Genomic DNA, 26,222 nt, shown 5'->3' on the forward strand with positions numbered 1-26,222 from the left:
AAAAATCGCGTCGCATTGCATGCCATCGGGTGCATGGCATGCGATGCGATTTAAACATTGCGCGATGGAGATGGGGGGCGCCGCCAAAATACACAAGTACCATAAATTATATTGGAAGTGACATAGGGCAGGATTCTCTAATAACCCCCGGTGCACATCGCCGACATTCGCATTGTTAATAACCGCATATGCAGTAACATATGCGATTATTAACTCAAATGCGATGGCCGGCGATATGCAGCGGGTTCTCTCTTCCCTCCCTGCACCCTTACCTGGCTGTAAGGGCTCCGTTTCCTCCTCCCTTCACTCGGAAGCTGTGCAGGGAGGAGGAGGTCACTGGTCCGGGCAGCACAGCAGGAGGCTGCTGGACACAGGTGAGGGGGGGTGCGTCGCGATTCAGCGGGGGCGGGCGGGGCAGAAGGGGACACGAAGGGAAGCCCATAGGCTTCCATGGGGTTACGTCATATAGAACTGGCGTAACCCCCCCCCCGCGCGCGCGCAGCGAAGCCCCGGCGGTGGGGCTTTTCTGCATATGAAAATGCGGTAAAAACCCAGAAAACAGGGTTTTTACGGCATTTTTAGTTTGGTGAATCTCACCCATAGTGAGTAAAATTGCAATATTTGCGGATGACACAAAATTGAGGAGAGGATGTGAAAACACTATAAAGTTACTTAAATAAACTGGAAAGGTGGGTGGAAAGATGGAAAATGCAGTTTGAATTTGATAAATTTAAAGTAATTCATTATTGGTGCAACACTGTAGGGGAACTGGATGCCTTTTCCTGGGGTAGAAGGCATCCAGGCATCCAGCTTAGAAATCATACAAGTCCAGTCTTTGGGGTGCAACTGGCCGCAACCAGTTTTAGTAAGCAGAAAATAAAATAAACATCAAAAGAAAAAACCTAAACACAAGATATTCCTAACTGTCTCTAAACAAAACACAAAGTTTTGGGGGTCGTCATAGATGAAAACTTGGGTAATAGTGCACATGCATTAAAAGGGGAATGGATTCAAGGGATGCCAATGTGATAGTGCCTCTTTACAAGGCATTGGTGAGACCACACTTGGAATATTGTGTTCAATTCTGGGCACCGCACCTTAAAAAGGACATAAATGAAATGGAACAGGTACAGAGAAGGGCGACGAAACTAGTATAAGGTCTCGAATCACTAAAATACAAAGATAGGTTAACCAGGCTTAATATATTTTCACTGGAGAAATGGATGTTGAGAGATGATATGATTAGTATGTTAAAATACAGGATTGGGAATCATATGGAACTGGGAGATGATTTGTTCACTAACTGGCCTATATTTAGGACACGCGGGCATGTAGTGAGGCTTGAGGAAAACAAATTCCGGACTAAATTAAGAAGAGGATTCTTCACCATTAGAGCAGTAAAATTCTGGAACTTATGGCCGGTGGGGGTTATTATAGCGACAACTGTTAATGAATTTAAATAAAAACTGGATACATTTTTGGCCACTAAGGCAGTGGTTCCCAAACTTTTTTGAATCACGGCGCCCTAGAGCATCAAAATATTTCCAAGGCACCCCTAGGCCAAATGCTTCTTATTGAGAAATTCAGAAAAAATATATTAAATAAAGTGCATTGTTTTTATATGTCACAGTTATCTGGTGAGGGACAGGATTTGCTTCTGTTTGTCCACATATGATATGATTGGCAGCCACAAGCACTGGTTTTGCCTGGTACATTGACCATAAATAATATGAATTGTTCTTGGTCCACCAACCCAAGGCACCCCTGCAAGTGTCCTGAGGCACCCCAGGGTGCCTAGGCACACAGTTTGGGAACCACTGTACTAAGGGAATCCTATAGGATACAACTTACTCAAGTCAGTAGTAACAAGTTAGATAGGTTGAACTCAATGGACTAATGTCTTTTTTCAGCCTTAATTACTATGTTACTATGGGGGTTATTTTGGTTCCCTCTTTCTAACAAGTTCCTTCTTAGATGGACAAAACCATGTGCACTGCAAGGGGCAGATGTAACATGTGCAGAGATAATTAGATTTGGGTGAGTTATTTTGTTTCTGTGCAGGGAAAATACTGACTGCTTTATTTTTACACTGCAATATAGATCTCACTTTAAAGTAAAACCCCACCCAAATCTAATTCTCTCTGCACAAGTTACATCTGTCCACTGCAGTGCACATGGTTTTGTCCATCTAAGAAGGAATTTGTCAGAAAGAGTGAACCAAAATAACCCCCTATGTTACTATGGGGCAGATTTATTAAGCTTGGAGAAGAGATAAACTGGAGATAAAGCGGAGAAAAGGTAAAAGGAGATAAAGCACCAGCCAATCAGCTGTGTTTGAAAAAGACAGTTGGGAGTTGATTGGCTGGTGCTTTGTCTCCTTTTACCTTTTCTCTGCTTTATCTCCAGTTTATCTCTTCTCCAAGCTTAATAATACCCCTTTTACACCAAAATCCCTGGTCGGACCCTGGTCTTTGAACACAGAAGTTTCCAGGGTCGGACCCTGCTTCATACCCCATTTACACAGCACTTCAACCTGGGTCGGACCTGGGTCTGCACCATTTACACTGAACCTGGGTCAGCCCTGCTTTTCCCTATGGATGACATTAAAAATGTCAATTTTAGGACTGATAAACTGCCAGCCAACCTTCCCTCAATGATTTAAATAAAAATTAAAAGACATGAAAAGTTAGCATTGAAAAATGTTGGTTGGTTTATTTAGCAAAATATTTTGTCAAAAAGTTATATTCAGTGATGCAGCAGCAGTCAGTTGGTCGACCTAAAGATGGTCGACAGTCATTAGGTCGACACCACTAGGTCGACATACTGCAAGGTCCACATGGGACAAGGTCAACAGGTCATTAGGTCGACACAAGCATTAGGTCGGCATAGGATTTTTCACTGTTTAATGAGCCGACATATACCGACAGGCGGTATTTCATGCCCTAATATCCACTAGGGCAGTGATGACTAACCTTGACACTCCAGCTGTTATTGAACTACACATCCCAGCATGCCCTGCTACAGTTTTACTATTTGGCCATGCTAAAACTGATGCAGGGCATGCTGGGATGTGTAGTTCAACAACAGCTGGAGTGTCAAGGTTAGCCATCACTGCACTGGGGCATTGTGGGAGAATAAAATAGTGTGCCGAGTGCATGGACACTTAAAACTGTGTCCATGTCGACTATGTCGACATTCGGGTAAAAAAAAAAACAGTGAAAAGCCCCATGTTGACATTTTGACTGTCGACCTAGACCATGTCGACCTAATGCTTGTGTCGACCTGATGACCTGTCGATCTTATCCCATGTCGACCTAGACAAATGTCGACCTTGCAGTATGTCGACCTTATGACTGTTGACAATCTTTAGGTCGACCATACAATCCATACCCCTCCCCCAGCCCCCCCCAAAACAAACATAAATGATTTCTGTAGGTAGAGTATATATCCCTTAAAAAAATGGAGTCACTGGAGTGGGAGGCACATCACGCACCCTCCTCCTTTAAGCTCTTGGTCCCGCTACTGCCTGACAGCGCTGCATCCTAGTGCCAGATAGGGTTGTGGCAGGTCCAACTGTGTAGTGCCAGGTAGCAGCCTGTGTGCACTGTCCGCACGGGTTGCTGTCTTCTGCTGCTGCAATGCACTGTGGAATGCATGGTACTGACTTACGGAAAGGCGTCCCATGCTTCTGGTATCCTTTCAGCACTACCCAGATGTCCTGACCTGGGTTGGGACCATTTACACCGCTCACGACCCAGGTCCGACCAGTGTTCAACCCTGGTCAGGACCTGGGTAGGAGACCAGTGTCAATGGTTCTGGGTTGGTCCCATTTACACCAACACTGACCTGGGTCCGACCTGGGTCCGACCTGGGTTTTTCGTTGGTGTAAAAGGGGTATAAATCTGCCCCTATGTTACTATGGGGCAGTTTTATTAAGCTTGGAGAAGAGATAAACTGGAGATAAGGCAAAAGGAGATAAAGCACCAGCCAATCAACTCCCAACTGTCATTTTCAAACACAGCTGATTGGCTGGTGCGTTATCTCCTTTTGCCTTATCTCCAGTTTATCTCCAGTTTATCTCTTCTCCAAGCTTAATAAATCTGCCCCTATGTATATTGAGGTGTTAGATAGCCAAAGGGGACTGTCCTGACGTAGCTAGAAAAACCCTGATTTGACAGTTAATTCCTTTGTGTAGGACTGTTTTGGAACTTAAACCCTCTAATAATGTTTAGAGGTAGCTTGCACACCTGCCAATTTTACATGTTCCAATACAAAAGTATTTTTTTTTACAGAAAGGCAGCTTAGAAAAAGGCGCAAAAAGCAGCGTAGGAGACAGAGTTAAGGGGAAACCAGTTGTTGAAAGAACACTAGTCTTGCCCTAAGGTGGTGTACCTGAACATATCATCACCACACCCCTCAATTGTCATGCATTTCACAAACTGTTTGCTGGGTGCACGCACCAATCTTTGCAGGCGGAGGGCGGGTTGGGTGTTCCGGGCTGATCCATTAGCATATGGGAATTCCCAGCATTTCATGAGCGTTCCCATGAGAATGCTGGACGTTCTCATGCTAATGAGGCCATGATGGACATGTGGGGGCCGGGCAGCTGACATCACCGGATGTCAGCTGCCTGCCCACTTACCCCTGGGCGTACACCCATGCCCTCCTACTGCTATGTTGGTTTGTTTCTACCCAGTTTATTTAATCACTGTTGTTTCCAATTGTAAAGCGCAACGGAATATGCTGCGCTATATAAGAAACTGTAAATAACTAAATGGAAGGTTGCTCAGAGCAACCTTACATATGCGTGCACCTTCCACATCTTTCGAAGGTCGACCATCGAAAGATGTGGGAGGGTCCCAGTGGTATGCGATTGCATGTTTAAGTAAAACATCCATACGCAGCTAGTGCGAACGTATGCACCTTGCCAATGGTGGGCCGGCATAACACCATTTTGCGAATTCGCATGTGAGCGAATAAACCAGAATAACCTCCTAAGACCCTTTAAATAACAAAAGGTTTTGACATTTTCACATTTTCTGGCATTATCACACAGAACAAGATAATAAGGACTATGGCAGCGGCGTAGCTAGGTTTTGGGCGCCCCCCCACCGCCCATTCAACCCCCCCCCAATCCCCCGCAGCCTTACCTTTCGCGCTGGTCCCGGCGGCTCCGTTCTTCTGCTGAGGACCACCACAAAATGGCCGCCCCCATACAGCAGACAGTTTCAGAGAACTGTGTGCTATATGGGGGCGGCCATTTTGTGGTGGTCCTCAGCAGAAGAACGGAGCCGCCGGGACCAGCGAAATAGGTAAGCCTGCGGGGGATTGGGGGGAGGTGTAACTATAGAACCGCAGCCCCCGGCGCCCCCATATGCACAGCGCCCCCCCGCACGGTGGCGGGGGCTGCGGTGCTATAGTTACGCCAGTGGGCTATGGGTCTGAATTCCTGGCTTCATCCATGAAAAAAGCCATAGCTCTCTTTGTAGGATTGCTAATAAGGTATCAGGGAACACTTTACTTATCCCTGATTAATGTAGTGATGGTGCTGTGTGCCATGTAATACCTTATTATCTTTGCTCTACCTGGATTTCTCAATCTTAATGCAAGTTGTTATGTGCTGATCTTCTATATACTAGCTATGACAAGGTAACATAATATTTATATAATACAGTAGCTATGACAACATAAAGTACTATCTACTGTATATACAGTACTAGCTATTATAATATAACATACTATCTGTATACTAGCTATTATAATGTAACATACTATCTATATAAATATACTAGCTATGACAATATAAAGTACTATCTACTGTATAATAGCTATGATAATATTGCATACTATACTATATACAGTAATATATGCTAGTACAGTACTAGCTCTGACAATGGTATGTACTATCTGTATACTAGCTCTGACAATAAAAAATACTATCTACTATATATACTAGCTATGATAATGTTGCATACTATATTATCTATATACTAGCTCTGGTAATTTTATGTACTATCTATATACTAGCTATGACAATGTTATGTATTATCTGTATACTAGCTATGACAATGTAACATATTATCTATATATTAGTTATGATGACAATGGTATGTACTACCTGTATACTAGCTATGAAATTGTAACAAATTAACTATATACTCACTATGACAAAGTAAGATGCTATCTATACACTAGCTATGACAATGTAAAGTAATATCTACTGTATATCTTAGTTATGACAATGTAATGTACTACACACCACCTATCACAATGTTATGCACTCTCTGTATATTAGCTAACATAATGTACTAGCTATGATTAAGAATACTTTCTGTAGTGAAAAATTGCCCCTGTGCTTGATGCTTGTATAACAAAACAAATAAACAACAAATATCTTGGCACATTAGTCACTGACTGACCTATCACTGCACAGGAAGATCACATACTGTACATGTGGTTAGTTAGCAAGAAGTGTATTTCCTACAATATGACTGATCTCTTACCTGGTAGTACTTCTAATAGCCAGAAACATGAATAAATAACAGTGTGATATCACAAGAAGTGGGATGAAGAACACACAGCAGCACAACATCATGGTGTAACTTTTGTTTGAAGTTGTAGCTGTAACGTAATCCCATGTACATGATATCATTAAACCTTCAGGTACATACGAACCTGACAAAAAGGATTTAATATATGTCAATATAATGTCCACAACAACTTTTGATGAATGTGTTAAAATATGAAATATCTTACAACACACAACTAAAAATAATATATTTATACTCTAATGCAAATAATGGAAGGACCGCCAATAGGGGGGTGCTGTGGGTCCAGCTGTCCCGGGCCCTGGCAGATCATTTTGTCCACTGCAAACCCCCTGACTGCCTACACTGTGCTGCGCTGAGCTGCAGCCTGGAGGTCCTGGAGCGCAGGCTTATTCAACCCAGAATGCCTGCGGCCAATTAAAATGCTGCACCAGCTTTTGAGCCAGCAGTGGCTAAGGGTACGCAAGCTCTTATTGGCTCACCAGCTGGTGTTGCATTTTAATTGTCCGCCGGCATCCTGAGTTGAAGAAGCCTGTGCTCCGGGACCTCCAGGCTGCAGTTCAGCAGAAGAAGAGATGGAGGAGAAGGAACCGTGTTACAGAAACTCAAGTGAGGAGGGGGACCCGGGGCACAGAGTCCCGGGCCCCAAAATTCCTGTTGACAGCCCTGAATAATGGGCCTTTTTAAGGGTTGGATGCAAAGACAAGCATACTGTATTCTTTTTGTACTTAATGCCTCCATCTTGAAAACACTAGTATTTGCATCAGAAATACAATTGTATGTTAATAGTATATGTTACATGATTATCCTATTTCATCATAATAAACTAAGGTAATGAAGTGTCCTATACAAAATTGAGAAAAATGTCTGTATTATTATTAATAAATATGAGTCACATTTTCCATATCAAATGTTATTAAATACTAAACACATCCACATCTGCTATTTACATGTTTAGGAATCCTATAGCAATGCCTATCCTGCAATAGTCCATTTGCAAATGAAAAAAAGTTATATGCAATGAGATAGTGTTGCTGTTAATCCTCCCTAGCGCACAGTACCCCCAATAGGGTCAATGCCATTAGCTATAAACTTGTATGACATACCGTGAGGTTTCACTGCCCCCCCCACTATCCACGCCAGCCCGAAGTGTGATTTTATATAGTGTGGTGAGCGCCCGAAGCATGGCGAGAGCAGTGAGCCCCACGAGGGGACACGGAATACATGTAAAGTAATCCGCGTCCCCTCGCGGGGCTCGCTGCGCTCCCCATGCTTCGGGCTCGGTGGCTCGCTCATTGTATGTCATACAAGTGCATAGCTAATGGCATGGCATCACACCCTATAAAAATCCCATGCAATTTTTCGGGAGGTGCAATGCAATACAATCCCCTAGGGCTAACAGTGAATAAATTACATTAAAAAATTGCATCGCATCGCATGGCACTATAATGGCCCATGAGATGCAATGCAATGTGATTTTGCTACGGAGAATAGCCCTGTACATTTACAGCGTACTGGGCGCCCTGCTAGGAAACAAGTACCAAATGTATTTAGCATGTGGTTTGCATTTATGATATTGACATTGACAAAGACGATACATATATACATGTACAATACATATAGAAAATTTAGTAGCAGTGTCAGATAAGTCCCTGCATGGACATTTTGGCAAATTGGATATTCAATTATCCAGCCCCAATGAGGAGTATTCCCCATAATTTAATTTACTTGCTTGGGTGTGTTTATGTTCTCGGTATTGACACATAGCATTCATTGCCAAATCGTATAATAACATATTTAATACTCCCTGTTATCATTGCACATACACACAGTCCATTGAATCAAAGTTTGGAGACACATTAAGTTACACAACCTCTGTATGGAAGATATGGAAACATTGTAATGCGCAGTTCCGGTTTACTAGATTTAAATGCTTCAAATAACAAATTAAATAAAATAGGGATCATGTCATGTATAAAAGGGATGGGAAAAAAGAACAGCTACGCTGTTAGACTTTATAACTGATGGCATAGGCTCTGCTTTCTAAATATCAGCTGTAGTAGAGTGAAAGAATAAAGTGCTGGAGGGGGCCTGAAATACCTGAAAGCCTAGGGGCCCGCCATGGGTGAATATGACACTGTGACCCCAGCCTGAGGAATGTTTTGGATTGGTGTCTAAAATACTCAGTCTCTTTTAATATTTTATGTGTTCACACATTTAGCTTCTAGGATTCCTAGTACATTAGCTTCTAGGATTCCTTGATGTTTAGTTTTTTCCATCCTTCCTGTCAGATGCAAAATATGTCAACAAACCATGAACCATCTACCTCCATGCTTAACATCGAGGTAACAGTGGTTCATCCTTCTTGACCTTTTGCCTCAAAAAATATCTTGTGATTAAAGCCCACAACGTTAGTTTTTGTTTCAGTAGTCAACCATACATCTCTGTACGACAAAGGTTCATACTTTTATTGACTTTCTAATGAGGTCTCTGGGAGCATTATCTTTGTAAATGTTCTGTATGGTAATCATTTGTAATGTAGACCATGGGACAACTACTCTGCTTAACCTTTCAACAGATGTAATGCAATGTGTTTTTTTATTCTACAGATCTGACCTAATTATGAGCATTTCTGTTAGGCCTTGCTTTGGGTCTTACAAATCTAGTCTTTATTTCAAGAGTTCCCTTTAATATCTATTTATTATTGCTAAGAACAACTTCTGACTATGAAAACTCCAATCTGGAAGCTGTATATTTGTACAGTTTTCCCATTTGTAAAGTGCAACGGAATATGCTGCGCTATATAAGAAACTGTTAATAAATAAATGCTCTGTCAGTAACAACAAGTTATCTCTATTTTAAACTCTAAAGTCAACTGCTTACAACAAACCCCAGTTGTGGAGAATAGGCTCAACATTCTAAAAGGTTAGAAGGGACATTGAAGGAGATGCATCAATCCTTTGGGCAAATGCAGTCAATCAGCTCATAACTGCCATTTATCTAGCAAGTTTATGTAATGGTGAGTATCTGAGTGGTTACTTAGGGCAACTGCCCCACTTTATCTCATTTAAACATTTTAAATATCTCCGCCAGAGTACTTATTTTACTCTGGAATTGTCTTGTTCTTGAGTAAATAAAGGCCTAACAAGTTAAACAATTTGTGAAGCCCTAAAAAAGTAATGGAGAATCATCAGTTTCCCAAATGTTGGCACTTTCACATTTATTTTTTATTTACTTTATGAAATTCTCCTGATCCATAGTAATTGGATAATAAATGTTTAAATGTGTTCACTCAAGTTAACTTATTTTCACTTAGATATCAAGTAAATCAGGTATTTTAACTAGGGTGCAGTAGTCATCTAAATATTTTTTATTGCCTTCAGAAATTATGCTTACAAACAAATGTATAATTTTTTCCCATTAACCTTTGAAGGACAATTTGTAAGACAATCAATAAATGTGATATTCATAAACTAAATCCTATACAGGGCTAAAAGGATCTGAAAATGCACTATGCAAATCTTATAGCCTTTTGTAAATCAGTACTATCACACAATATTAACTCCCCATTTAATCTTTTAAAAGGGTACTTGTGTATTATAACGGCGCCCACGATATTGAGTCGTGGGCGGCATAACACCATTATGCGAGTTCGCATGTGAGCGAATAAACCAGAATAACCCCCTATGAACGCCAACCCGAAGCGTGGCGAGCGCAGCGAGCGCAGCGAAAAGGTCCTCCGACCTTTTCATACCCCCACTATCCACGTCGGCGTGGAGTTGATTTTATATAGTGTTGCTAGCGCAGCGAGCCACTGAGCCCGAAGCGTGGCGAGCGCCGTGACCCCCACGAGGGGACGCATATTACTTTAAATGTATTCTGCATTCCCTCGTGGGGCTCGCTGCGCTTGCCATGCTTTGGGTTCGGTGGCTCACTGCGCTCGCCACACTATATGGAGTCGACTCCACACCGACGTAGATAGTGTGGGTATGAAAAGGTCGGAGGATGCGTACTGCCGCCCCTCGCAGGCTCACTGAGATCGCCAGGCTTCGGGCTGCCGTTGATAGTGGGGGTGCCGTTGGGGGTGCTTTTAACATAGTAAGCACCCATGACATTTAATTATCTTATAGGGGGCACTTTTACAATTGAAAAACCCATTACGCTGCTTATACAATTTTAAATCGCATAGCTTTGTATATGCGATACAATGGCATACAATGCGATGGTATCCAATTTAAAATTGTATAACATCGCCTGCCATCGCGCAACATTGCATCGCATCGCATACCATCCTATGCCTTATGGTCTGCGATGCGATGGGTGCCGTGCTAGTACACAAGTACCTTTAAAAGTTTAAAATAGGATTTAATATTGTTAATCGGTCATTTTTTTTTATTGTCATTTAAAAAAAAAAATCTAATTTATGGCAATTATTAAAGATTATTCAACTTACTCCAGCCAAGTAATGGTGCCATGCTCCACATTAATGAATAGGACCAGACAAGAACAATTACTTGTATTGTCCGTTTTTTAGATGACCACTGGATCGATTGTAATGGTTTTGTGATAACTAGGTACCGGTCAACAGCAATAGCCAGTAAAGTCATCATAGAGGTTATTCCAAACAAAGCTCCACAAAATGCATAGATATTACAGCCTAGAAAGTAAAGAATAATACAAAGATCAAATATATTTTGTGTCACCATAAATGTACACAATAGAAATTCTATTATGTGTTCTTAATACATTTGACCCAATACATTATAAACCACAAGTTGCTATAACACAACATACTAAAATCACATTTGAGGTACTGTAGAAACATTTGTTATTCTTATAAGTATATTCATTTAATGAAAAAGTAGTTGGATTGTGACGGACACTGGGCGCTTAGATATAATAACACATTTATTGGTTTACATATGATGAAAGAGTATGTATAATAAACATGTATAAAATGTAGAAAAAAGTATAAAAACAAATAGAAAACAGTATTGAGATAGATAGCTATCTTACCCCATAGGGGCAATTGGAGCCTGCAGGATGTTATAGGTGGCAGGGTAACAGTCCGGATGTGCTACCAGCCAGGCTCCAATTGCTTTACAAAGACACTGCCTTTGAGGAAGAGCCTACAGGGCTCGAAACGCATCAGTCCTGTTGACTGATACCTGCAAACACCTTGAGATAGTGCAAGCAATTGGAGGCTGGATGGTAGCACAAATAGACTGTTACCCTGCCACCTATAACATTCTGCAGGCTAGATTTGCCCTCTGGGGTAACACAGCTATCTATCTCAATACTGTTTCGGGCTCGGTGGCTCACTGCGCTAGCCACACTATATAAAGTCAACTCCACGCCGACGTGGATAGTGGGGTAATGACAAAGTCTGAGGACGCGTTCCACCCCCCCCGCGGGGTTCGCTGCACTCGCCATGCTTCGGGGTGGCGTGGATGGTGGGGGGTGCGTTAAATCTATTTTTGAGACATACAATCATATTATTGTATACCTAATGTCATGTCATCGCACACCCTATAAAATCGCATGCGGTTTTGCGGGACATGTGATGCAATGCGATGGGATATTGTGGTGTAAAATGGAAGAAAAAAAATTACATGAAAAAATCGCATCACATTGCATGCCGTTATAATGACCCATGCAATGTGATGCGATTTCCCTACAGTGCCGTACATAGAAAATCTGGGCGCCGTGCTAGGAAACAAGTACCGTTTTCTATTTGTTTTTATACTTTTTTCTACATTTTCTACGTGTTTATTATACATGCTCTTTCATCATATGTAAACCAATAAATTTGTTATTATATCTAAGCGCCCAGTGTCTGTCACAATCCAACCACTTTTTCAGTTCCACTTATATGGTTTAAGGGAAACCATATTGTTTTCAGACTAAGAGGCAGCTACAGTGCGCAGGTAGGAATATCGAAGTTCTTCTACCATATTCATTTAATGCCCTGCTCCCTAATGGGACAAAATGGCTTCCTGAAAGTAGTTTAACTGTTACTGTCCCCTCAAAGTTTGTCAACCCTTGAAAAAAAGATTTAATTAAAATGCAACATACAGACCAAAAAATATATGAAACTTTTGGTACTTGTTTCCTAGAACGGCGCCCATCGCGGGCATCGCATGTACATCGCATGCCATTATAATGGCATGCGATGCGATCGATGCGATGCCCGCGATTTTACATAGAAATGCATGTTAAAATGTAAATCGCGTCGGTCGCATCGCATGCGGCCAAAAAATTGCATGCAATGCGACCGACGCGATTACCGATTTTACATAGGGAACAATGTTAAATGGCCCAATTGACCCGATTTTACATAGGGAACAATGTTAAATGGCCCACAGACCCCAAATAGCCACCCTGAAGTGTGAAATGGCCCCCCAATTGTTTAACGCCACCCCACCATCAACGTCAACTCAAAGCGTGGCGAGCGCAGGGAGCCTGCGAGGGTCGGGGTTACGCGTCCTCCGACCTTTTCATACCCCCACTATCCACATCGGAATGGAGTTGAGAATACAAAGTGTGGCGAGCGCAGCGAGCCACCGAGCCCGAAGCATGGCGAGCGGACGCGGAACAAGCTCCCGAAGCTTGGCGAGCGCAGCGGGCCCCGCGAGGGGGTCTGTGGGCCATCGCATGCGATTTTTTGGCCGCATGCGATGCAACCGACGCGATTTTTATCCATTGCGATGCCTAAGATCAATATCGTGGGCGCCGTTCTAGGAAACAAGTACCAAACTTTTTAATTACTTTTTGATCTGTCTATATTTTAAATGTCTGTATTTTGACCATGTCGGTATTTTGACCGTTGGTCAATTGTTGTCAGAATTTTGATTGTAGGTAATTCATACCGAACTCGACTACAGTACATATTTTTTTATGACATTCTGTTTTTGATGCAACAAGCATTTAAAATGCCTAGACAATTCACATAAATGAAATGAAAGACAATGTTTGTACAGACACAATCCAGCACTGTCACTGCACATTAAACAAAAGATTAACAATATTTCTTAATAAAACAGAAAAGTAATTAAGTGCCAGTGCAAATATTGTAACTTAATATTTAATGACTAAGCAAATAAAATCATATTTCCATGTATTCTTCTGTCAGTTTCCTAATTAGTAAGTATTGTCACTGTTTGAAACAAATACATATAAATGTTGCAGAATGGTAAGCACATGGGTAGATTCATACACAGCTGCAGGACCAATGATGTCATACTGTACTACTAACTACTACTACTAATTACTTTCATCTGCATCTCATCTCATTAGTACACTGTGCTAAGGATATCGAAGTAAAAAGGTAATATTTTGCTATTTAAATAGAACAATAGGGCATTGTCAACTTAATGCGGAACAATGTATTTTTATTTATTTTATTGATAAATCACTATGTCCATGTTTTCATCAATGGATTGCAGCAGTACATTCTCAATGCAAACCATCTAGACAGGAACAGCTTGATAAACTCTGTTTTAGTAAAGGTAACAGACAAGGAAAAAACATTTGGTAATCCAAAAAAAGAAAAAGAAAATTACATTTACATCTCAATTTTTGTCTATATTTAAATAATTTATGACCCAGTCAGATAAATTAGGAAAACTATGTTAGCATGCAATTGAACCATTTCCTAAGCAGCTGCTCTGGGCATGCAACTTCACAGTTTACTGAACTTCAGTAAGCAGACCATACCTGCTTTCATTTTCATAACGCAAGTTTTATCTTTTTGCCGTTTTACTCCTACTATAATAATGTTCATTTTTATTTTGCCCTCTTTTCCATGTTACAATAGATAAAAATTGCGCCTACTAATTGTCCTTTTACTACACACTCGCCATTTGCCGTACATTAAAAATTGACACTGTTTTGGCCTAAAATATGGATCTAGATAGCTATACTTTTTCATTTGCTCCCCAAAATTTGACTCCACTAATAGCATCCACCATATTTATTATACTATGTTTTAGTGTTTTTTATTGTTTGTAGCGGTGCATTATAAACTAAGGTTTGCAAACATATAACATGTACATTGTGTAAAAAGATATATATTTTTTTACAACGCTACTTTGTCTCTTGTTCTACCTTATGCAGTACTCCACCATCTTTGTGACGTCACATTCAGAAGCAGCTTATTGGTGCAGACAGCTGGCTCGAGTGCCAACAGCAATCCAAGAAGCTGCCAAAGAAGAAAGGAGTGACGTCAGAAGATGGGTGGTAAGAGGTAGCAATACATTAACAAAATGAAATCATTTATAAGGATATACTTAAGAACAAGCATTTTTTTTTCCATGAAATAACTTTAACTCAGCTTGAATAAAAGCAGAGAACCCGTAATACTGTTCCTGCCAAAGAGTAAGGAATAAAATAATTACATGGATCCTGCACTGTGTATTCTCCAAAGTCAACAACATGGGCAGTGAAGTGTTAAGATGGCAGCTGAATGGATGTATGTCCCTAATTAGGGCTAGTGAGCTCATGGGGAAAAAAATGTTTACCTGGACCGTTCTTTTACCTCCTTAATTAGAAATTGTGAGGGAAGAAGGGCATGACTTGTACTTATTCATTTATATTTGAACTTGAACATGCTTAAAAACTGATGAAGAAATATTAATATGTTCATGTAATTCCCATACCTATTCCTCCAAGGATCCACTGCCTGTTGAAGCTGTTCAGAAAACATACTGGTGCCTGGCTAGCGGACATGAGTAGATCACTGACTGCTAAATTTATTATGAAGTAATTTGGTGCTGTTCTCAGTTTCTTGTTACTGTGAATGGAATGAAAAAAAAAAAACAACAACATATTTATAAGACCAAAATAACATATAAGATAAAACAAAGAAAAAAAATTCCAGTACAAAAGATTAACAGTGGAATTTAAAATACTGTTTATGCCATGTACATCTACTGTGCATAAAACTTTACTAATAGTAAAAATACAACATTACATGTATTGAATAGCACGGTTATCCAAAATATCCATTCACATATTTATTTTCATTCTAATTTGCAATAAATGTTGACAGCTAAAATTGTATTGGCTAGTATCTGTTTCTGCAGCATAACATGTATGGCAAGGAATCCACTGCAGGAGTATTGATGTTCCCAACTTTGGATTCCACAAAACCTCTCCAGGCTACAGAAGCAAATACGAGTACTGCCTTCTCCATTAAAGCTGCAGAAAAACTAAACAATGCTTTAAAGACTGCTCCATTTCTCTGGGATTATGAGATTCAGGGAGGCGTTATACAGTATGAATGGACACAGACAACATACAGGTCAACTTGACCGATGGGTGAATATATCTTGTCATGGTGTATTTTACCTTTTAAGTGGAAATTTTGAAGTGGGGGTATGGTAAAGAAGAAATGTCCTCTTGCGCACACCTTCCTCGTGCGCACTCCGGAAAGGGGGCGTGGCCATACAAAAGGGGAGTACTCATGTAAAAGGGGCGTGTCCTTAAGTGTAATGTACCACACCATATACCCATGGAATGAGGGATCTAGAGCGGAAAATAGGGATCTAGAGAGGGATGAGTTTAGTATCCCAGCAGATCGGATGCTGGCAGTTGGAATACCAACAATAGCATCCCAACTTACGGCCAGGTACCAGAATATTGACATCATTGAGGATATCGATGTCAGAGTCCCGACTCCAATCATACGGATTATAAATATGCAGGTGGGCAAGTGTCGGGGAGAGGGGAAGGTTAGGTTTAGTCAATAGGGGGGACTTAAGTATAGGGTACTGGGTGAGAGGGTTAGGTTTTGGCAATGGGGTTAAGGGTTAGGCATTAGCATAGAGGGCTAGGGATAGACTGGTATGGGGGTGTGTTTAGAATTAGGCTGTAAGAAAGGAATGTTTTAGGAGAGGGTAGAGGGAAGGTAAATATTCTTAGCAGAATGCATTGCTGTAGTTTCCCTGATGCTGTATATTACTGATTACGGATAGGGGAAGGAAGTTAGCTGTGGCGGGTATAAGGAGTGTGCGCTCCCCTAGTACAGAAGACCCTCAGTTACATGACCTCCCTTTAGCAATAAATGAACCCCCTCCACCTCAGATCCACATCATATCCACCAGCACAGAATAGTGCCTCCCGCCCAGTTACTGTAGATACAGTAGCTAATCTCCACTGTAAAAAAAAAATAAACCCTGCAGTTCATGCTAACCCAACTCCCCCTCCCCCGTCAACACAGAGCAGGACATTTTTTTTTAAAACACTTACAGACTGGCTGCAGTGGATGCTGATTACAGTGCTGGCCTCCCGACCAGCGCTGTATCCACTCTGTGTCCCATCCGAGTCCTGCATACTGTACACAACTGACGGCGTGCCAGAGCAGCGCCCCGCAGATAGAGGCAATGGGGTGCTGCACTTGTCTTTACTAATGGATGCGTAGCTTCCTCCTGTAGCTGCTGCTGCACTACTATCTTCCACCCTGCCAAGACAGCGTGTGTGAACGGGTGATGCGCAAAGGGGGTGGGGGTGTGGGCGCAGGTGATAGGCGGTCCCCCACTCCAATTAGCAGACGGGGCCTGGGGAACTTCGCCCCCCAGCCCTGATCTATGTTACAGTTGCTCCTCGCTGTCAGGCTGAGCCGGCTGGTCAGAGTGTGTCCTGTGGGTTCTGGCTTTTTTTTACTTTTTTTTAACCCCCATATGAAAGAGGCGGTATGGCATATCATCCCATACCGCCCCACTTCGACCACTGCTTTATATGTCACCACTATTAATATCATATTATTAATATCTTAATATTTTTTAAAACCCATGGGTTTGCGGGCAGGATGAGGTGTGCCGAGGTCGGGCGGCTGACTCCACATGACATATTTACGAAGGCAGGGGAAATCATTGGATGGTTGGTGACCATCCAATGATTTCTCCTGCTGCAGGCACATGTGAGGCGATGTGTCTTCATGACACATTCCCTTGTATACCTATATGGAGGTGTGTGTGTGTGTGTGTGTGTGTGTGGGGGGGGGTGATTCGGCGGGTGGCAGGCAGGCCCTCTGGAACTTGTTCAGCTGCAAGCTTCGCAGCTGACCGAATCAACCAGAATGAGCACCCTGATGTATTAGCGCAGTTGTTCACCCCCTTTCTTCATGCAACGGAATATGCTGCTCTATATAAGAAACTGTTAATAAATAAATAATAAATAAATGTATGGCAAGACCTTTGAAATGTAAGCTCTGAACATTGTTGTTATAGAGTAGGTCTATACTTTTTACAATTACATTATCTTATTTTAATAACATTTCAAAACAAGTGAATTATTCAATAGAATTTGGGAGAGTTTTGTCATTTTTTTAAGGTGCCCATCATTTACACTGATCAAAGCCAGGTTGATTTTGCCATGTAATTGTTTGCCGGTTTAAAAAAATGGGAAACTCTCCCCAAATCTCTCAGTTTCTGATTCTCACACCATATTACATTTGGCCCAGTAACTTTATGCCTCAAATGTATAATGACTAAAATAGTACTTGGAATGTTTATGCAATAATCTATTAATTTAATCTTATTATAAATTCTGTAATACTGTACTGTACCTGTAAAATGCATAGATAACTAATACATTTCCAACAACACCAACTAAACCAATAACAAGAATACAGCTTCCAACTGTGTAGAGAACTGGGATTGGAATGTCCGGCAATACCACATTTTTGTGTTTTCCGAGCTCCACTGCCTGGAAAAGAAAAGACAATAGAGCTATAAAATAACTGCATTACAGATTTGAATTGCTGTCGCTGATATATGACAGTTGCATGACTGGTAAGACAAGTTTATTTTTTATAAAGAATGATTATAGAGATGGGGGGAGAGAGCTCATTTTTATTGTAGACCATAAGTATTTAGAGGGGTCACTCAGCAAAATAACTTGAACTTTGCAATTTGATGGTCTGTATATCTCATATTATGCTTTACTATAACCAATAGTTTGCCTCCCTGTTGCATTTTAGTGAATAAGAACATTTGTACTCTTAGAGGTAAATTTACTAAGCTTTTTAAAATTAAATGAGGTGATGTTGCCCATAGTAACCAATCAGCTTCTGTCATTTTCTAGGATGCAATAGAGAAATGATAGGCATAATCTGATTTGTTGCTATGGACAACATAACCTTTTTTCATTTTTTTTAAGCTTTAGTAAGTTTACCACCAACACTCATAACATATAATTACTGAAAGCCACAAATGAAGCTAAACAGAGGCACATTTAATAATGTGGGTGGTAACTAATGGTTAAGCAGATGGACATTCATGTAGTGTTTACACTTTGGCACAGTGGGGGTGATTCTAGTTGACTCTGCAAGCTGCAAACCTCCCAGCTTACCGAGTTCTTGTGACGCCACCCCGGAGAATGCACACCCAGGGCCGGTGTAAGGCTTCTCAGCACCCTAGGCAAAATTTGAACCTACTCCCCACCCTCATACCCATACTGCCACCAATAACCAATTTCCAACCCCTTAAGGCATAATTGCCTAACATTCCGGAATGGCAGAGAGGCTCCGAAAAATGAAGAGGTCCTTCCAGCACCTCAGGAAGGTGGGCAAGTCCCCTGCTTTCCCTGAAGGCCTACCTTTGCCACCCACAACAGAGTGCAAGGAGGAGGGGGCAGCAAAGTAGGGAAGTATGCCTCAAGGGAAAGAATGGAGGTGAGGTCTTACAAGTTCCACAGCAGCCGCCTGCATTAACTACAACAAAGATCCTCATAGACATCCTTTTTTTAAATTTTTTGATAGGCAGACTTGGTGGAGCCACCCCAGATCCTGGCACCCTAGGCAGCTGCCTAATAGTAGAGCCGGCCCTGTGCACACCCCCCCCCCCACAGAGACACATACCCTCCCATGTGGCTGCAGCAGAAGAAATCATTCGATGGTCGCCAACCGTCAAATGATTTCTCCTGCCATTGAAAATATATGTCAGTGAATACTTATATTTGCCGGCAGCAGGACACAGACTGGGCAGGCGACTGATGGCACATCTCATCCTACAGGCAATCTCATGAGAATGACCATCATTTTCATAGGGACGCCCATGAAACACTGGGCCCAAGCCCTTTTCGTGCGAACGGCCTGATGACATTGTAAACCGACACGCCTGTTCACAGTCAGGGTTTGTGTCTGCGCATTTGTACATGTGCATGAGCAAACCCGACCATCAGTGCAGGGGCCAAATTCGGTTTACTAGGTGTGAACCAGAATTGTCCCCAGTGTGTAATGAGATTTTGCCACTTATCTGCACCCCTAGGGTCCTGGAAATATCTCCTAAGAATGTAAAGTAGCTGTGCTCCTTGATTCCTATTTTAGTAGAAGTTTTTCTTACAATACCTAGACTTTAAAACATGAAGCTTCGCCTACTAAGAGCTAATAGCAATATCCGCACTCTCATGTAATTATGTAGGTGTTGTATTTATAAAAATAAAGGCACTCCAAGGTTTCTGACAGTGCATTCTACTCACTGCATTATATTTTCTTCCCAATAACTACAAATGAGCAAAAAAAGATAAGAAAAAATAAAACAGTGACATATTACTAGACATGAAAAACAAGTACGTGGTATTTAAACATTGCTGTATCAGTGGTTATAGCACCAAAAAAATCATCAGATTGTCAGTAACCAAGGATTAAGTCATGTTGTAGGAGATGAAAAAGCATCAGGGGAAAGCTTACATTCAAAATTGGATGGGCAAAAAAATTGGATGGGCAGGCTGCAGTGTCACAAGTGGGAAAGATAGTGTAGGATTAGAGATGGCTGGGTTTGATGAGGAAGTAGGTCTTGATAGCCGATTTGAAGTTTTGGACAGAAGTGTACAGTCTGATAGAGAGAGGTAATCATTGGGCAGAAGAGGTGGCATGAATTTATTGAGTGACGAGGGTGGGCAGAAGTGTGAATGGAGAGTTGAATTGGGAGAGGAATGATGATGGGGGTTTCCCAATAGGTATGAGAAGACATAGTAGGTTTAAAATGGAAGATGAGCCAACAGCAGCATTAAAATTACATTAGAATGTATAAAGGTGGTACAGTAGTCAGGGAAGCCAGATAGGAAGAGATTGCAATAGTCTACTCTGGAGATGACCAGCAAGTGGACGAGGGTCTTAGTAGCATCCAGGGCAAGATCCTGGAAATATTTTTGCAATGGAAATGGCAGGACTATGTGGTTTGAAGGAGATGGAGGAGTCATGGATAACTCCAAGACAGTGCATAGGGGTGACAGACGAGTTAGTTGAAGCACCAATAAATTGTGAAATTGTGGGAGGTTATACAAAATGGTGGAAAGATGATCAGCTCTATCTTAGACATGATAAGTTTAGGAAAGCACTATGACATCCTCATACATTCTGAGGTTAGGAGTTGGAAGGAGTAACCTAAGGATAGAAGGATCCCAACACCACCCCCATAGTGACCCCCAGGTCAGGTGTACAGTACGTGAGAATGTGAGCTGTCAAGAGGAGAGAAAAATGGGAGGTGGTGTCTGAGAGGGAAATCCAGGTTTTAGTAATGGCTAGGAGATTCAATGAGTTGATGATAAACAGGTCATGTGTGGTAACCAGTTTATTATGGGTGTGATACAGTCGGGATCCCGACAGTCATTAGACCGATGTCGGGATCCCGACTGCCCTGCAACGCTCGCCACCTATTCTATTCTCCCTCTATGGGGGTCTTGGACCCCCATGAGGGAAAATAGCAGGTGGCCATCGGGAACCCAGCTGTCTGTGTTTTTGACATTCATTTGGAGGACAGAGATAAACAAACTGTAGTGATGGTGTGGGCTCATCAGCTATGAAGGGAACATGCAGGAGGTGGGCAGGGAGGGAAGTTAGTGGTCTTTAGGATGGAGATGATGTGACAGAAGAGAGAGGGAGCAGGGCTTAGAGGTGGTGTAGTAGGACCATGATGGGGGAGAAAAAGTATAAAGTGGGGGGAATACAGAAATGTGCTGCTGTCAGTGAGGCAGGGATGTGTTGCTGTCAGTGAGGCAGGTATGTGTTGTTGTCAGTGAGGCAGGGGTGTGCTGTTGTCAGTAAGGGAGTGATATGCTGCTGTCAGTAGGGCAGGAATGAGATGCTGTCAGTGGGTCAGGAAATTACTGCTGTCGGTGAGGCTGCCTCTTTCACTGAGGTAGTGATATACTTCTTTTCTGTGAGTAGTATCTCCGTGAATGATGTTAGCATTTATAGTTGTGGAGTCATACAGCTGTGGCTCTGTGATGGGCATTTTGGGACAGTAGGGGAAGTAGTTCATGTGTGCATCATGTGATTTGATTTTTTTGTCATTAAACTCACCATTGATTATATATATGTCCCGCCCCCAACCACCTGATGACCAATCATGATTATACGTAGCCTATAACTTGCCTGGCAATATTACTTACACAATGGTGAAAACTTCATTACTCTCAGTTTAATGGTTTCAGACAAACATACAGGCAGATGGACATACTTTCATTTATTAGATGTACTTTACAAATAAATATTACAACACTTTGATCAACCCCAACCAAATTTGTAATCTAATTTGCGCTGTTTCCTTCTGAAAAGTTATGTTACCAGATATCATCTCTCTTTTCCTGTCTATTAATCCATCTTTCCATCACTGGATTAACCTTTTGAGTGCCAACAACTGTGAAAGATGTACAAAATATATTCTAAAAATGCAAGCATCGCTCACATTTGTTAAATGAATTCAAATAAAAAATGTTAGGTTAAAAAAGATTATATTTCCCATATAAGGTATATATTACAGGTCATTTTATTGAATAAAAATGTTTGCTTGCCAACTTCACACCTATTTTGACAAATTCATTTGGCACTCAAGGATTAATTCCTTACAAAAGCAATAAGCATCAACCATTGAGTGTAAAAGGCATTTACATTAGTTGATGGTTCACTGAACAGTGAAGTGGCCTTCTAAAAATCTGTAAAAAGTCTGTAAAACAACCTAAGTAATGTCTAGGTGTAAAAATGACTGGAGTAAAATCATGTCAAATATGAAATGGAATGCAATACAAAAAAAAGAAAATCAAATACAAAATATATTTACAATATTATACTAATATAGTAAAACTAGGTGATTCATCGCACCCTACGGGCGCTCTTCACACCATCGTAAGGGGCTGTGCCCCCTTAATTTGTGAACATTTGTATATGAGAAAGATGGTTAGAATTGTATGAAAGATGGCTTGTATTACAACTTCAGTTATAGGTGAAATGTGTTAAATAGAGAGCATATGATTGGAAGGGGGTGTGTATTGTTTTGTTTAATTAAAAAGCGGTTACAGAGTAAGATATACATTGATAGTGTGGATGGTACAGTGACATTCGTGGGTGGGGGGGGGCTCTGTGTGCATGTTGTTTAGGTGTGTGTGTGTGTGCAATAGTATAGTAGGGTGTTTGTGAGTCAGCGGCTCCCTACTGGCGGAGGTCACGACACAGGGAAACAGGAGGCTGGGTAGTGATAGGGGTGTGTGGGCATAAGGGGGACTAAAGAGGAGGGTGGGAGATACTGTGCAGCTTCTGCCAGTGGGTGAGGGTCCAGCGTGGCAGTACAGGAGTACAGGATGGTGGTCCTGAGTCAGTGTCTCCTCCTACTGGGTGGGAGTTAGGGTGCATGAGAGCAGGAGGCTGGGCTATGAGGTATGATAGGGGCATGTGGGCAAAACAGTGTCAGCGACTCCCCCGTGGTGGAAGTTACGGTTCAGGAGAGCAGGAGCTGGGTAGTGATAGGGGTGTGTGAGTATACGGGGAACTAAAGAGGGGCTTAGGGGTGCCGTGAATTGTGGGAGGGGCACAGGGGGTGCTGTGAATCAAGGGAGGGAGGGGGTGCAGATGTCCGCGAATCGCAGGAGAGGGCGGGGGTCCACAAAGCATGGGAGGGTGCGTGAATCGCGCGAGAGGTGGTTGCGAATTGTGGGAGGGGGGGTGCGCAGGGTGAAGTGAATCGTAGGAGGGGGGCGTGAATTGCGGGAGAGGGGGTGCGCGGGGGGTCCGCGAATTTCGGGAGGGGGGGGGCACGGGGCGAGATGAATCACCTAGTTGGTTATATATTCTTGTAGAAGGATGGTAGGATGTTGCTGTCATTCAGAATGCATTTACATAAACAGTAATAGTAGCAGTAAAAGATCTGACTTAAAACACCTACAGTAAAACAGAACAGGTGTTGTATATTATACAACGTCTTGGTTGATGATGTCTAGGTTGACGTGCACATAGTTGTCACTGGAAAAAAAATGCCACAAGAAAAAATCAACACAGAAAGGTCAACACATGTAAATGTTGACATAAGTGTGGCACTTCATTAGTGTCCATGTCGACACATGACAATGAATATGAAAACATTCAAAAAAAGAAAATGAAATCTTCAAAAACTCATGTCAACCTTTTTCATTGTCGACCATAGCCGTGTCAGTGTTTTGCATGTGCCATTTAATCCTGGGGTTGCTGTGAATCGCTCGCGGGGGGGGGGGAGGGATGAGGTGAGGGGTGTCCGCGAATCACGGGAGGAGGGGTCGTGGGTGGATGCCGTGAATTGCGGGAGGGGGGGTCGCGGGGGGTGTGGGTGCCGCGAATCGTGGGAGGGGGGGCGCGGGGGGTTGCAGTGAATCGTGGGAGGGTGGGTCGCGGGGGCGGGGGGTTGCCGCAATGACAGGAGGGGGGTCAGGGGGGGGAATCGCGGTAGGGGGGTCGCGGGGTACCGCGAACCATGGGAGGGGGGGCCCGGGGGGTTGGCGCGAATCATGGGAAGGGGTCGCGGGGTGCCGCGAATCACAGGAGGGGGGTGTCACGGGGTGGGGCTGCGAATCGCGGGAGTTACGGGGGGTGCCGCGAATCGTGGGAGGGGGGTCGCGGGGGGGTGCCGGGAATCACCACAAGAAAAAATCAACACAGAAAGGTCAATACATGTAAATGTTGATATAAGTGTGGCACTTCATTGGTGTCCATGTCGACACATGAGAATGAATATGAAAACATTCAAAAAGTGAAAAATAAATCTTCAAAACTCATGTCAACCTTTTTCATTGTCGACCAGAGCCATGTCAGTTTTTTGCATGTGCCATTTTATCGTGGAGTTGCCGTGAATGGAAGGGGAGGGTGGTGGGATGTGCCGCGAATAGCGGGACGGGGGTTGTGGGGGGTGAGTGACGCCAATCGCGGGGGGGCGGTACCGCGAATTGCGGGAGGGGGGGTCGCGGGGGTTGCAGCGAATCGCGGGAAGGGTGCCGCGGGGCCGGGGGGTTTGCCGCGAATCATGGGAGGGGGGTGCCGGGGGGATGGGCAAGGGGGTTGCAGCGAATCGCGGAAGGGGGACGCGGGGGCGGGATGCCATGAATCGCGGGAGGAGGGGGGTCGCGGAGGGGGGGGGTTGGGTGCCCTGAATCGCCGGAGGGGGGGGTCGTGGTGGCTGAGGTTGCAGCAAATCATGGGGGGTGCCGCGAATTGCGGTAGGGGGGTGTGCGGGGGAGGGGGAGCGTGCGAATTGTGGGAGGGGCCCCGCAGGAGGGGTGGTCGCAGGGGGGCCGCTAATCTCGGGAGGGGGGGTCGCGTGGGGGTGCCGCGAATCTCGGGGGGTGTCGCGGGGGGGGGGGTGCCGCGAATCTCGGGAGGGGGGGTCGCGGGGGGGTGCCGCGAATCACGGGAGGGGGGGTGGTGTGCCACGAATCGCTGGAGGGGGGGCGGCGGGGGGCGCTCACCTGGTGTGTCTGGTGAGTAGCTGTGTCTTTGCTGGGTAACATGGGGAGGCAGAGATTGTCTCACTGGGCTGGTTCTCTATTATGTGAGTCATCATGTGAGTCAGAGGCTCCACCCACACTTTTAATCAGAGTCACACACACTTTGAGTGACAGATGTAGCCAAATATATAAGAGATATCTTACTATTTTAAGTCTTTTAGTTTATTTTAAAGTTGAGTACATTTGGACATTAAATAAAAGTGCAATGCAATGTTATAACACTGTATATTATCAGTTACATTCGGGTCAATACATCTGGTACACAAAATAAAATTACCTTTAATTACAGTACGATATGAAACAACCAATACCACAGGTAGACATTTATTACACATATAAAGTAAACACATAAAACACTTCTGCTGGCACTCCGTTTACAAAGTCAGACCCTCATGTGCCTTCCTAGAAACACACATGTAAATCCAACAGGAAGGAAGTCCCAGAGATAGTGTGCAACAAAATGATATATATAGCCAAGCGCTTTCGGGGCACAATCCCTGTTCACAGGGCTACATCAAAGACAGTACAGGTAACCCAGTGGCGTAAAAATAGCTCTGCAGCCCCCGCGGACGCGCGCACGGGGGTGTGTGTGCTGTGTAAGTGCGGGCGCCGCCACCCATGCCCCGTGCCTTACTTTCCGCTGTCCTTCGTTGCCAGGGACCCGCAGCCGGCTTCCCTCCTGGCTTCTGCTGAAATTAACCATCATAAAATGTCAGCCCCCATAGAGCAGACAGTTCTCTGAAACTGTCTGCTCTATGGGGGCAAACATATTGGTATGGTACATTTTTCATACCAGCAGAAGCCAGGAGGGGAGCCGGGGGGGGGGGGGGGGGCAATGGAGGGGGGGGGGGCAAAGTTTTGATAGTTACACCACTGAGGTAACCTGTACTGTCTTTGATGTAGCCCTGAGAATGGGGATGGGGATTG

General features: G+C 43.2%; 1 protein-coding gene across 3 annotated transcripts in view; it reads right to left on the minus strand.

Moving 5' to 3' along the window:
• Window positions 1-26,222, minus strand: part of LOC146066162 (melanopsin-B-like) — a 180,920-nt gene that overhangs the window by 128,442 nt on the left and 26,256 nt on the right. For 2 of the 3 annotated variants that reach the window (XM_083179098.1, XM_083179097.1), the window contains exons 2-5: window positions 18,115-18,254; window positions 15,206-15,339; window positions 11,002-11,205; window positions 6,504-6,675 (exon numbers count right to left, since the gene is read on the minus strand). In XM_083179098.1, coding sequence (XP_083035224.1) covers window positions 6,504-6,675; window positions 11,002-11,205; window positions 15,206-15,339; window positions 18,115-18,254 — 650 coding nt within the window. The remainder of the gene's footprint in view (window positions 1-6,503; window positions 6,676-11,001; window positions 11,206-15,205; window positions 15,340-18,114; window positions 18,255-26,222) is intronic. The other variant, XM_083179099.1, reaches the window with a different exon arrangement.

Source organism: Crinia signifera, chromosome 1 (assembly GCF_055691185.1).
Source record: "Crinia signifera chromosome 1, ASM5569118v1, whole genome shotgun sequence".
Taxonomy (NCBI): Eukaryota; Metazoa; Chordata; class Amphibia; order Anura; family Myobatrachidae; genus Crinia; species Crinia signifera.